At 44.3% G+C, this 13485-nt stretch overlaps 2 protein-coding genes across 3 annotated transcripts in view; both read left to right on the top strand.

Annotated features, from left to right (window-relative positions):
• LOC135397577 (forkhead box C1-A-like) overlaps positions 1–4611 on the top strand; it is a 70735-nt gene extending 66124 nt beyond the window's left edge. Inside the window, exon 3 of one of the 2 annotated variants that reach the window (XR_010423670.1) lies at positions 4297–4611. The gene's annotated coding sequence lies outside the window, so the exon portion shown is untranslated. The remainder of the gene's footprint in view (positions 1–4296) is intronic. The other variant, XM_064629185.1, reaches the window with a different exon arrangement.
• Positions 4612–12100: 7489 nt separating this feature from the next.
• LOC135397570 (E3 ubiquitin-protein ligase MARCHF2-like) lies at positions 12101–13279 on the top strand. The gene has a single exon (XM_064629173.1). The coding sequence runs from the start codon at positions 12167–12169 to the stop codon at positions 13088–13090; it is 924 nt and encodes a 307-aa protein (XP_064485243.1). The 5' UTR covers positions 12101–12166; the 3' UTR covers positions 13091–13279.
• The last annotated feature ends 206 nt before the right edge of the window (positions 13280–13485 follow it).

Raw genomic sequence — 13485 nt, 5'->3', positions numbered from 1 at the left:
ACGCTTTACTCATGCATGATTGCCGCTGATTTGTAGTTTGCTTCCATAGAACGCTATTAAGCTCCACGGACTGCATCGTGTTTATCTCTCATATTCATCGTCATGGAAAAGGGTGTGGCTGCGAAGGAATACGGCAGCAGCTAAGATATTCATTGATGGAGGAGGAGATGTTGTTATATTTAACTGTAAAGTACTCTACAGCGGGTTGCAACGGTTAGCTATGCTACGGATTCGATAGTGGCGACAGAGATTGAATTTTGACTTCACACTAAACTTCTATAAAAGCCAACACAAGCACACGTTTTACTTGCACCTTGTTTGCCGAAGAACTTTCTGCCATAGAAGCTCGCTCACCTAGCTAGCGAAATTAGTTCGGTAAGAGAGTTGCAGACAACTTGGTTAGTTCAAACAGAAAGACTACCACCAGGATTAAGAGCCTTCCTTGAGGAAAGCACTATAGCATATTAATTACGTCTTCCGAGATCATTCCAGTCGTGCTGTTAGATGCTACAAACTTTAGAGTGTTGGAGTCATTTGCTGAAGTTGTTAAACTATTGCCTAACTGCGCTGATCAGCGAAGTCATAGTCTTATTGGTTGAACATTTGCGCTTCTGAGCAGTGATAGGTCAGTAGAGACTTCCCAAGATAATCAGGAAACGCAAACGCCCACTCCAGTCGGTCAAGAAGCAGGATCCTTCAATTTCGACAGGCTTGGTGAAGCACGGATGGGCGACTATTGACCGTTGGCGATTTCGGGTAGTTGGGGTCTGTCGACCGACCATGTTATAATAAGAACAAAGAAACACGAAAGAGAGACGAACAAGGTCACCGGTAAAACCACTCACGGTACCCGTGTAATTCTTCATCACTAGCAACTTTATGCAGGCATTCTTTTATCTTTTGTGACAAACAATAACATGAACACATGTATGGGGGGGGGGGGGAAGAAGCATGAAGTTTATACGAAGTGGGCCTCCTGGGTCTCTTCCGAAAACCATATTTGTTTGGTTTTCTCGCACGCGTAAATTTAAATTCTATGTTGCAAATAAGTTGCCAGTAGTGCTCTACGCGATCATCATCATTCACCGTCTTCACCCCTTAAAACAATGGGATAGGGTGCCGCCTCAACGGCGAAACATCCCACAACATCATCATTACTTATTTGTTGTTGTTGTTGTTGTTGTTGTTGTTCTATGCGACCCTCCGAGTTGTAACCTGCTACCAAAAAAATTGGACCCAAAGAGTTATGCATTCTATTAAACATAGCTCTTTGGTATAAATCTGTTTTTACCCCTATTTAATTTCTCAGCTAGTAAAACGCGACAACAGTGTAAAAGAGATACCGATAAAGAGCTACCAGATCGACGTGCGTAACAATCATTCAGTATATTTCAAAATCTACGAGATGACATTTCGTGATCTATTAAAACTCGTAAGTACTCGCAATTTTGGCTCACGTTGTCGGTGTCTACACCATGCACGAAAGAAACCTGCTTGCCGTGCACCCACTATACCGTTCATTGTGTATAGATTCACATTACATACATCACATTGTTCATTGTCACATTCATTGTTCATTCACGTTCATTGTCATTTGAGATTCTGTGCATACAACAATCCCATCAAAAAGGAAACTGGGAGTTTCACGACATCGCCGCGATTATATTTGTGCTTCACTAAGGTTGCGATACAGATTGTTTTAGGTTAGATAAACGATAAACCTGGGCATGTAAACACCCAGCGGTGCCAGGATGGTTACTTTGATACTCGTAACCTGGGGGAAAATAAACAGGAACAACTAATACCAAAATTTCGAAAATAGTGCAACGTATAATAATGGGGTACTTTTTTCTTCTCCCCAGTAAAGGCATCTAATGGAACAAGCAGACAACTACAAAGCTTAAACAGAAAAGCAAGAAGAGTTAACTGAGTTTTACAGCGCAGCGACAGTTGGATGCTGTTCACAAGAGTATATCACACCAGCATCATGACACTGTCTTCCAACCACTGCCATAAAAAATCTATTCTATGCTGTTTTTTTACGCTTTAACCTCACGCTCTTTTTCTTTCTACATGGAAGAAACCAGGGATACCAAGTATTCAAAGGGCAGCCGTTTATTTTCCCGATTAATATTTTACCGATTTATTTTAATTGTATTAATTAATTCTATTTGATTCTGTAGAAACATCATGAGTGAAGCTGCATTTGCTCTAGAATTGTAACAGCAAAACAATTTGTACCAACCGACAAACACACCGGCAAAAAATAAAAAATAAATCGCATAAATTTGTAGCATTTCCATCTCCTATATTGAGGACGTGATGCGTCCTGCACATCAAACCTAAATTCCGCTAAAAATAGCCGACAGCAAAGCCAGCTTAGGTCGGGCATCCCTCTTTGGAGGTCACCATTTCTCCGGTCACGTCCGGTAGGGGACAGTTTGATCCCAGTTTATCCCCTCTCAGCCCGCCCGTCTTATATACAAGGAATTGGGTTTCCCTTCTGCTTGCCCAGTCAAGAAGTCATCTTGTCAACCAATGCTTGTAAGGATCACTTGAGTTATTTATGGACAGTGCGGCTTTTGTTCCCCCTTGGACTGATTGAAAATCCATTTCGTTTCTCGAGAAAGGGGACTGCAGAGGGATGAGTTAAACTGTCTTCTTTTGTATTGCACATTGCATTCCGCATTCCATATGCAGTACACTGTAAACAAGTATAGGATAAGAACGAGCTCACAGTTCGCAGCTGTTGCGGACATAAGCGCCACAGTCCAAGCGCGTCGAAACTTTTGTCCGCTACACGACTGAGACACCAAAAGCGACAACATGACAAAGTACTTAACATAGGTACACCGTATACCTCCTGGCGCGTGTGTCACACTGGCAGTGCGAGTAAATGTGTGGCGAATACCTAGTTTTCGCCAACCGTACGCCGTCATTATGCGGAACGTCGACGTGGTGTCTGTGAAGTCATTGGCGTCACTAGTGTCGTGTGCCTAGTTGACGTCAATAGTTACTGCGCTCTAAAAACACAACTTCACTCAAGAATGATATCGTTCTGTCGTCCGATCGTTGTAAACGGGAGGTGTACGCCTTTTTTGTAACACTATACGTACGCAAAGTGTTACGAGACTGGCGTACACCCCTCGTCCTCAGCATGTAAAGAGACATAGAGATCCTGAATACTTTGTTGGCTTTGAGCGTGTCACGCGGTGAAGTTCTGCTTTTAAAGTGTACTATATCGAGAGTTTAATTGACTAATTCACACACAACCTTAATCCCCCCCCCCTACGACAATACTTTGACGATCGGAACCAACACGACTGTAGGGCCCCATGGGACATATACCATGCTTTGAAACGGCGAGGTTTCACGCAGTAAGAACGAGCGCTTATGTTCGATGTCACAGGCATCACAATGGCGCTTTATTGGTAGTTTTCGGTTTTTCAGTTTTGTGGGTCGCCGTGGCTTTCCTGCAGCATGAGAGGCAGTGCTCAGCTTCCCTTCTCCACTGCAAGTTTTGCAAATTCGTAACAGGACACCAAAAAGTGTTTAATCGGGCGCCGAGTGTAGTGGGACCGCTTTCCCTTAGAAAAACGAAACCATATGCAAATTATACCTGATTCATGTGCCGTCATCTGACCATTCCCAAGAACTTCAGGGGCAAAAGAGTAAAGCAGTCTTTGCCTGCATAATCACACAAGTGTCGTGCATAAGCAATTTATAAACGCCTGCAACACATTAGGCTCGCATCGCTAGGCATTCGTACGGTATAGTCCTCGTGTCAGGGTGCTGCTTCTCACATCTGTTGACATCGACCTTCGGCGTTCGGCATTTGAAAGCTGCTTGCGAAGATTCATTGATGATTTACGAAATAAATGTCAGGCACCGCTTACGAGAGTTGAAAAATAAAGGTACGTTATTGTTCCTACAATCGTTATTTCTTCTTCGTGCCTATAGATCTTATAGAACGCCGCCTCTCGTCTGTTACCACGCGCATGCTCTTTTTACGTCAGTGTCGATTCACGGTGTGCTGCGGGTGTTCTTTTAGGCCCAAAACTGCATCTTCCTTTGTACCTCCTCTACGAGAGAATCGCATGTTTCGAAATTTTCCGATGAGCCTGTTCGTAATTTTATGCTGTGTAATGTGCTGTATGCTGTGAACGTTTCAGGAATGAATGAATGGGTGAATTGTTCATATAACAAGGAAACAAGGAGATACTGTGGTCACTATAATTGTCATAGACAGTGCTGGCTGAAGTTAAAATAATATTCCTCTATTTCTGTATGATTCAGCTTTCACTGGCGGCACAACTTCGACTTGGCCGACCAATGCCGGACGTGGAAAAATACACGAAGAGGATGTTTACTGTCATCAACCTTGTAAAAACGGATGATGCTCTCAGCTACATTTGCATCGCGTCCATTCCGCCATTCCGGATACAAGGTGGTTATGTCACTGTGTCATATGGCTATCTTATCCGATATACAATAAAACGTAAACTGACAATTTTGTGAACAAGATTCTCTATGCAGGGACATGCGATGTTTGAAAACAGAAACTAACAGTAAAGATAGGCCTTGATTTGTTCTGCTATGTCAAATATTGTTGCCAGAAGAGCAGCTGCCGGTGCCGCGCAGTATGCGTCAGCGGTATGTACAGTGGTGCTCTGCAAATCGGTTCAGTATGCTATGAAGTTATAGTTACTGCGTTAGTTAAGTTACGCTAACCTCAAGACAAAGATAGGCTCGATATTATATCGAAAACAGTACCCCTACGTATTGTTGGAAGCGGAATAAAGTTTTCATGTTTATTGTCCATGTAAGCATGTTTGTCTTTTCTTGCATTGTGGTGTAACACCAACATCGCATAGGAGGCATAGTGTACAGAGCTGTAGCGCATAGGAGTATGCAGCGTAGTAGGAAAGACGAATAAATCATGTGGCACATACGTGCCATGTCGTAATGTAGCGTAGTGGTTACGGGGACGCTGTGCCCTTTAACAGCTAATAGCTCCAATATTCGATTATTAAGCGCAACAAATTTGCAAAAAACAAGGCCTAGTTATCGGCCACTAGACTTGAAGCGTGGTAATACGTATAGTGCATCAACTGCCATATTCTTCATACGGGCTTACTTACTCTGATGCGTTACTTAAGCTAACAGCGTTGAATGCAATCCTGTAGCCGAACATTGCCGCATAACACTCCCTCTTTGAGTAAATTTTCCTAGCTGGGAGTAATTTCGTCAACAGTGCCCAGTCCCGTCCGTTACACTGCCAACGTTCTTTCATCACAAGCCTTTTAGAAAATGAGTTTGGCGAGGTTTCACGCAAGCGCCACATATACAACACTATGGGTAAGCAGTACAGATACAAACGCGCAAAACCTAAACCAGTGGCACTGACAGTTATCAGAAAAACGTAGACTGTGTAAGACGATTTTGCCAGGTGTGAGCAAAGTACCATGCAACCTTTTTCTTGCAAAGAAATCGCGCCCTGGTATTGTGATCTCTGGTGGCCCTTTGTGCTCGCTGATTGTCAGCAAATCTATAAAGACGCCACTCTATATGAATGGTACGTGGCACTGAACGGAGAAGGTGTGCCAGCATTTGGGCTTGGTCTGTTCGTTGTGCCATTCTACAGTCCCAGTTGAGCTTTACTTAACGTGTTATGAATACATATTACTCATCTGGATCTTCGTACACATTTTTTCGTACACGCCGTGCACCTTTTTCCATATGGGGCAACACCGTCTATGTCTTCTACTGTTCTTGGAGTTCTTCGTGTCTACCGGTTTGCTCCAGACGCTGTAGTGTCATACCCTGTATCCCAATGACCATTGGTGTTTCTTTCGTGTGTGTGTGTGTGTGTGTGTGTGTGTGTGTTTTCATCATCTTCCTTTTGAGCGGCAGAGGTGGAGGACAGCTCAGTTGTTGTGCTTGTACATAACTTCATGCTCATGTCTCACATGTTTCGCGTGTAATCGGGTAGTGTACTGCTCTCCAGCGGTGAATCACCCCGTGTCATAGTCACGATTTATTTGTTGTTGTTGTTGTCGTTTCCATATGGGGATAATAATACGGAGCTAAGCCGTACTTTTCAACCGTGGAATTAGGAGGACATGTAAAAGAAATTACGTCGAAGCTCTCGCAAACTATCATACCTGCATTGGCACATATCGATGCAACAAAAATGCAAAATACTTAGAGACAAACACACCATGCACTTCAGCCACACTCTCTAGGCAAGCTGCTCCACGCCAATTGTGAAATGGGAAATGTCTGAAAGTCTAACCTGAACCATACCTCTGATAAGTTGATAAGTACATAAAAAATATGGAGAGATTGAATTCGGCACCCGACCAATACCTATGACTTTTTGGATGTACGTATTCAATGAAGTCTGTCCAACAAACGTGCTTGGAGAAATTGAATTTCAATTTTCAAACTGTTCTTAAAAACGGGTCCTGTGGCTTATCTGCAGTGCGCGTGAAATCACGGAAAGCTCCAATATTTACCTTACACCGTACGTGATAGCCTATGCTCTGACGATCATATGTGACCGAACGGACAAATGTAATGTTATTCTTCTTTTTAAGTGATGAGAGAGGTCAGCCAATATTTGGCAATAATGTAAGGTTGCGACTTCCCTACATAGGCATTTAAATGCTATTTTGACTTAAATTCGAGTCATATGCTTATGTACACTTTCTCATACTATGTGCCTGCCGTGCAGCGCAGAGTGCACATAATGTTGTATTTTCTTTCTTTCTTATTTCGTGTTAGCGCCGCGAAACAGCTGTGACCGTAAGCCGAGTAGAGAGGAGGACAGATGGAGGGAGGACAGCACGAAGGAGTATAGGAGGGTTGGTATGCGTCCTCGCCAACTTCAAAGGGAACTTCACCGTTGTCAGAATGGGAAGTCGTCCGAAAAAAACCAGGGAAAACCTCACACAGCGCAGTTGGTGCTGGGATTCGAAGCCACCACCTCCTAACCTATACAGCATCGCCTTGAACGCCGTGACCGCATACACTCGATCACGCCGTTCATATAACGTTGTATAGCTCCTCACAGTGCAACATTGCAACACCTTGGTATTCCTTTTCTTAGGTCTACATTTCTCGTCCATCTAGTAAATTGTTTGGAGTTAGTGTCAGCATTTCAATTCAAAATATAAACTCCGACGGTCATTTTATATATTTAAGAATTTATTAAATGAAAATGCCAAAAAATTAAACCCCACAACCGAATCACCCGCAAAACTACAAATGTATAGTAGTCTCCATATAGAATTCCACTATGTTCCATTTACACATATTATAGGTATTTTCCACAAAACGCATAGACCATTACACCCACCATCTGCATATTTCCAATCCAAACCGGCCTCTGTGGCTCAGTTGGTATTCCTTTTCTTAGGTCTACATTTCTCGTCCATCTAGTAAATTGTTTGGAGTTAGTGTCAGCATTTCAATTCAAAATATAAACTCCGACGGTCATTTTATATATTTAAGAATTTATTAAATGAAAATGCCAAAAAATTAAACCCCACAACCGAATCACCCGCAAAACTACAAATGTATAGTAGTCTCCATATAGAATTCCACTATGTTCCATTTACACATATTATAGGTATTTTCCACAAAACGCATAGACCATTACACCCACCATCTGCATATTTCCAATCCAAACCGGCCTCTGTGGCTCAGTTGGTAGCGTGTACGTTCACTGATCCCAAGGTTGTGGGTTCGAACGCGGGCCGAGGACGTCGGCAACTTGGTGGCAGGGTACAAGTTGCTTTCACACGCCGTCTTCGGCGAGGGACGTTAAATACGGTGTGCCGTGTGTTGAGATTTGAGCGCACGTTAAAGAACCCTCAGATGGGCAGAATTAATCCACTGTGGCGTCGCTCATGATCTTAGGTGTCTCATGACGTAAAACCACGAATTATCATTATTTTTAATCCAATCCACATTATTCGTTACAAGTAGAACTTCTCATCACCTTCCCACAACGCTTATAAAAACATACAAAAAAAAAAACGAATAAAACGATTACGAATGGAAGCCTCCCTCCAACAGCTAAGCGAGATAAGAGAGGTGCGGAACCGTCAGGCGATTCATCAAGGCTTCACATGATTGGGAGAGAGAGGAAAGGGTCAAGCTGGAGGATCCCTTTATTTTTAGCGCAGGAACCCCTCATGCATAGACGGCTGGCTCTTTTGACTGGGTACGCGCAGATATGGAAACGTGTGTAATAGTGCTTGCGTGTCGAGACTCAGGAATGGGGAGAGGGCTACCCGTATTCCGTTTTCTTTGGCCACGCTGGCGAACGCGTAATTTGAACGAAATTCTAGCGACCGGCATCCCCGAACGACTTCCTTGTTTTCGTTCGCAGCGTGGCATGTAGCACGGTAATCTTCTTTCGTGATGGTGGTCTAATGTGTAGATCCCGATGGCGTCGACGCGGTTACTTCGTATGCGTATCTCATACATTACTTTATATACATCGTTTATGGGAAATTAACACCTTAATCATAATCAGGACACTCCAATGACAAATTTGACCACGAAAAAGGCTATGGGTTGGCAGCTGCACAAACCACTGTCTCTTTCCACCTTTGTGACCTTTCCTCTTTTCTTTCTATTCAACATATCCCCCCACCCCACTGTCTCTTGATTATGGCTAAGAAATCGCGGACCCGCAACTACACAACAAATACACATAACCTCGTGTCCTCCAAAAAACGGAATAAGGAAACTGGAGTAAGGCCGGTAAAAGCTTACGGGTCAGTGAAGACCACAAATGTGAACTTGGAATAAATTCAGAATCATAAGCTTTCTTAAATGTTGTATTGGTTCTACATTCTTCTTCATTTATTTCAAATCAATAGGGGGTGAATTTCTTTCGAAGTAACAACTATAAATAAGCTACAAAAGGAGCCGGTTGGTACATAACTGAAGAGGTGAGGACATTTACTCGTTAATAAAGGCTGAAAGTACGACGTTTACCGTGTCTGTCCTTGTTGTTTCTCCGTCGTCACCTCTTCAGTAACGCCTATGTTTCTGATATGTTACTCAATGAACTTCTGTTGCCACCAGCATATATTTTAATTTCACCCTCGCCTCTCTTTTTGGGCACTGCTAGAGTACGTCGTCCGCACTAACGTGACCTCACTTTCGCGTGAGGAACATCGCTGTAACCTCGCCTGGCTGAGGTGACAGAATGGCAACCACTTTGAAAGTTACACAGCAATAGACGTTCAATACTAGGTATGTCATTCACGATTGCGCCTTCACGATCCATCGGTGTCAGATTCACCGAAAAAGAAAAAAAAAAAGAAGTAAACTATACATTGCGCCTTATCTCTCAAATCAATGCGTGATGATGTTGTCACTACATCGAACATTGGCCCACATTGTGAACGTGATTAGATGACTCGACTGCGAAACAATAGTTACTGACGTGACACGCCACGTCTTAGTGTCGATAACAAAAAAAAAAATAGTTTTAATAAGTCTCCGCTTAATATGCTTCCACAAATTTGTGACGCGATGAAAAGTTTCACCTTATATAGTTTCTGTGCAATCACTGGTGAGTTCGCCGCGATCTTTATTACACCCTGAAAGCTTTCGCGATTTCGAAGCGACGCTTCATGATGCGAACTTTCTCCACTGCTTTAAAATCTCATTTACTTGGTCCTCTCGTCTTGACGCTACGAGCTCTTCCCTCTTGCTTATCAGCGCTGACGAGGCCTCGTTTCCTTTTTGCTCTCTCTTTCTCCTTTTCTTTTTCTTTTTTTTTTTCGGGATTAAGCTTGCGGGAGTACGGAAATATAAATGTCAAGGCGAGGTGCACGGGGCTAATAAAATTGGAATCCCAAGGACTGTCCTCAAAGCGCAACGCCCCCGTTCGATAGGGGAGGTGGAGACATTCAAAGGATCGATGTTTCGGCTCTGTCGACCAATCAGAAAAACGCTTCCAAGTAGTGGAGAAGAAGGGCAATGCATCCCACTTTCATTTCATCATCGTTTCCCAGCCCTCTCACACAATACCATTTCACGTCGTCTCCCCCCGTTCATCCGATCAAGTCGGTGGGACGGTTTTCCTTTTCACCCTCCTCGATCCCCTTTTTTTGATGGTATTTTCTTCTGCTCCCCCTGCAAGCTTACGCAGCGTACGCTTCGACCATTTCGTGGCCCTCCGTCAATACTCTGGCTGGACAGTTGGTGGCAAGAACCGAGCAAATATAAGCAGTAACGAAGCCAGACCAAACGCTTTAAGCTCTCGCTGGATTTTTGCCAGGGACACTGAGCGAAGCTTGGTGAAGACGCAACCCCACGAGCCATTTGTGGTCAGAGCGGCCATGGAAGGCAAAGACCATCACACGCTCCTGCGGCAAAAATATTAACTTTGAAATGATCGATATGATGATGTCTGAATGCATATATTGCATATCACGTCGAAGTTCTGTCTGCCGTGAGATTCCTGCACGCGAGTTTGCACCGGAGGGAGGACTTTGCTGTTCTATGACAAGACACTGTTGTTCTAGCACCCGGCATCTGACCATAAGCCGATGTCTAAGATGGGTACAAGCAGCTGTCCTTGCTAGATTCAGAAAATAGTCAACTCTGAACGAGTGTAGTTTTTCTCCGTTATTTGTCTTGTGTTTCAATCCACAAAAATGGTACGATTCCACACTCGTAGAAAAATGGTACGCGTGCAAGAATGCAATGCAACAGAAAAAGAAAAAAACAGTTCGGTGATGTTTCTTTGACGTGTGAGAGCAGTGCAGAAAATTTTGAGCTTGTTAAGATAGGAGGAATCTTTGGGACTGCCCCGAAAAGTGTCAGGTGCATCCAGAGGGTTCTTAGTCTAACATTTTCCCGGACTTAGTGTGACATTTACGCAACACACTATCTCATTCTGACCACACACTCCGAAGCGGATGCCGGTGTCACTCACAAGAATTTTAGTTACAGCATTTGTTTGCGTTGGACGCGTGCCAAAGCCCCATGTTGGAACGTGAGGTTACTAGCCGTTCTCTGGACCTTCATTGATCTCCAGAAGCCCGGTTATTTCCCCAGTTGATCGCATCCTCCGTGTAAGCGCCTTCTGGCATCGGCCCTGCTATGTGCGTTGCTATTTCAGAGCGGCTTTTATTTTCGCATCCCACATTTGCTCGCTCGCACCCGACTTTATGCATCCTAACGACTTCCGCCGCTGCGAGGGAGTACACCCAGGTCGTCTGTTCATTGTCGTGGATGCCTCCTGTTGGAGGAGCGCGCCGCCATTTGGCTGCATGCTCCTGAAATATCTGCGTAGACGAATAAGCCTCCTGATCCTCGAGGTTCGTGAATTATGGTTTCTCTAAAGCAGAAACGTCCGCGGATGGACCGTTACTTTAAAAGGTGGAAAGAAAAAGCAAAATCGTGGCAGCCCGCCAAATAGGTTACGCCACGGAAGGTTGATATAAGTGGATCGACCGATAACAAGCCAGCCGCAAGGGACGAAGTGTGAACGGTTTGCATTTACGCCTCCCATAATTTATGTCCTTGTCCTCGCTGTTTAAGGGCAGGCGCCACGGAGCAGCATCGTAAGCTGGGCTGCCACGTCTATCGTTGCGTCCGAAAGCATTCGGCGATAAACACATCCCCACTATGGGACCGAAAAAAAAGCCTCAAGTTCTCATTGAAGTATACGCTATGCCAATACAAACACTGCAACACTGTAACCCTTAAGAGGCTGGATTTTCCTTGCTACTCAGCAGGTTGTTCGCTAGAAATACTCGAATTTTCATTCCCGTTGCCAACCTTTTTTTATTTCAAAAGATCATATTAGGGTTCGCCCCTAGGGATTAACGTTGATAACTTATTACGCCTTGTCTCTTGATAACTTGTACAAGCTCATTTAACTTCATTTTCATATCTCATATAAAATGTTCGGCATGTAATGGGGTAGGGCACTGCTCTCCAGCGGTGAATCACCCCATGTCATACTCACGATTTATCTGTTGTTGTTGATAACGTGTTACTGCGGAATTTCTAGGAGACTGCAGATAGCGCTGACCTTGTTCTGTGTGACATCTAATGTTTAACAGGTGTCGCTCATGTCGTTGTCGACCACGTTGATACATCTAAGACTTGAAATTTTGGAGCCTCTGACATGGAAGCGCAGCCGAGGCTTTCTCTGTCGTCGTCACCACGTTCTACTTGTGCCCTTCCACCTATTCCTGCGCCTCGCAGGCCATCAGCCATTGAACTGTCGCCGCGCCGATTTTCATGTGGAAGTCCGTCCATATTGAAGACTCCTCTGCGTACGAGCGCTTCTTCACACGCGAACGACGAAGCACTTACCCCTCTAGTCTCGTCACCCCCGCTGAATATAACAACCAGCAGCGGTCCCATATGCCGGATCTGCCACGAAGGAGACCAGAATGCTCCGCTCATTTCCTTGTGTCATTGCGCTGGAACAGTAGGCCTGGTTCATCTGGCTTGCATCGAGCATTGGTTAAGTGCCAGCAACACGGATCGCTGCGAGCTTTGCCACGACCGGTACGTCACACAAAGACACCTGAGGCCTTTCAAGGACTGGGTTTTCAGGTCTGGTTACGTTAAGCGAAGCTTTCTCGGTGACATTGCCTGTTTCGCGTTACTCACGCCTTTAGCTGGAATCAGTGGTTTGCTGTGCTTACATGGCGCTGTGCGCCAGTCATCGCACCGTCGCCTGTGGGAAGCCATAGGGCTCATGCTGCTTGCCATTCTTCTGTTTACAGTGTACACGGTATGGTCATTTCTAACATTCAGATTTCATTATACCAACTGGAAGCAATGGCAGAGAGAGAATCCGTGCATTAGAATTGTTTGTCCGACAAGGAATGTAATCACAGCCATTGGGTTACAAGGCGAAGACTTCCCCCATAATAGACAATCAACCTCTCAACGACCCTCTCAAGTTTGTCCAGCAACAGTAGGAGTTGGTTTGCTCAACAATGACCAGAGCCGTAGTCAACAGGAGCACAATGAACGTGAACTGAGCAACGGTGATTATGGTCTTGAAGCCGGGTTCATTATCAGCACTTGTCTGTAGAGCCAGCCTCTTGTTTGCTTGATCTGTTCGCCTGGTGGTGCACTATGTTCGCTATATGCATATTTCCCGAAAAGTTGTACTTCTCTGATGCTTTTATGCTTGAGCTCATTCCCGCACGAAATGCCAAGAGCTTGTTTGGTTTTTATATTTGCATTTTTAGGTAACATAAAACACTATTTTACAGTGAAATAGTCTTTATTTAATTTGATATTGGGGTATTTATCGAGGATCTTGGCAATCCTTCCACCACGAGGTATCCTTAATGCTCACAGCAGTGATATGCACTAGTGGCCAGTATCAAAGCTTAATACGGCAACCTAAATGTTAAACACGTGAGCGTGAAATTTTCCTGGATCTGACGGCTGTGAATCTTGCGATCGTAAATGGAACATGCC

The sequence above is a fragment of the Ornithodoros turicata genome, chromosome 1 (assembly GCF_037126465.1).
Source record: "Ornithodoros turicata isolate Travis chromosome 1, ASM3712646v1, whole genome shotgun sequence".
NCBI lineage: Eukaryota > Metazoa > Arthropoda > Arachnida > Ixodida > Argasidae > Ornithodoros > Ornithodoros turicata.
This window is presented reverse-complemented; position numbering and strand designations above follow the sequence as displayed.

Bases quoted from the DNA above. Each gene is read 5' to 3' on its own strand.
- LOC135397570 (XM_064629173.1), top strand. From the start codon at position 12,167: ATGGAAGCGCAGCCGAGGCTTTCTCTGTCGTCGTCACCACGTTCTACT.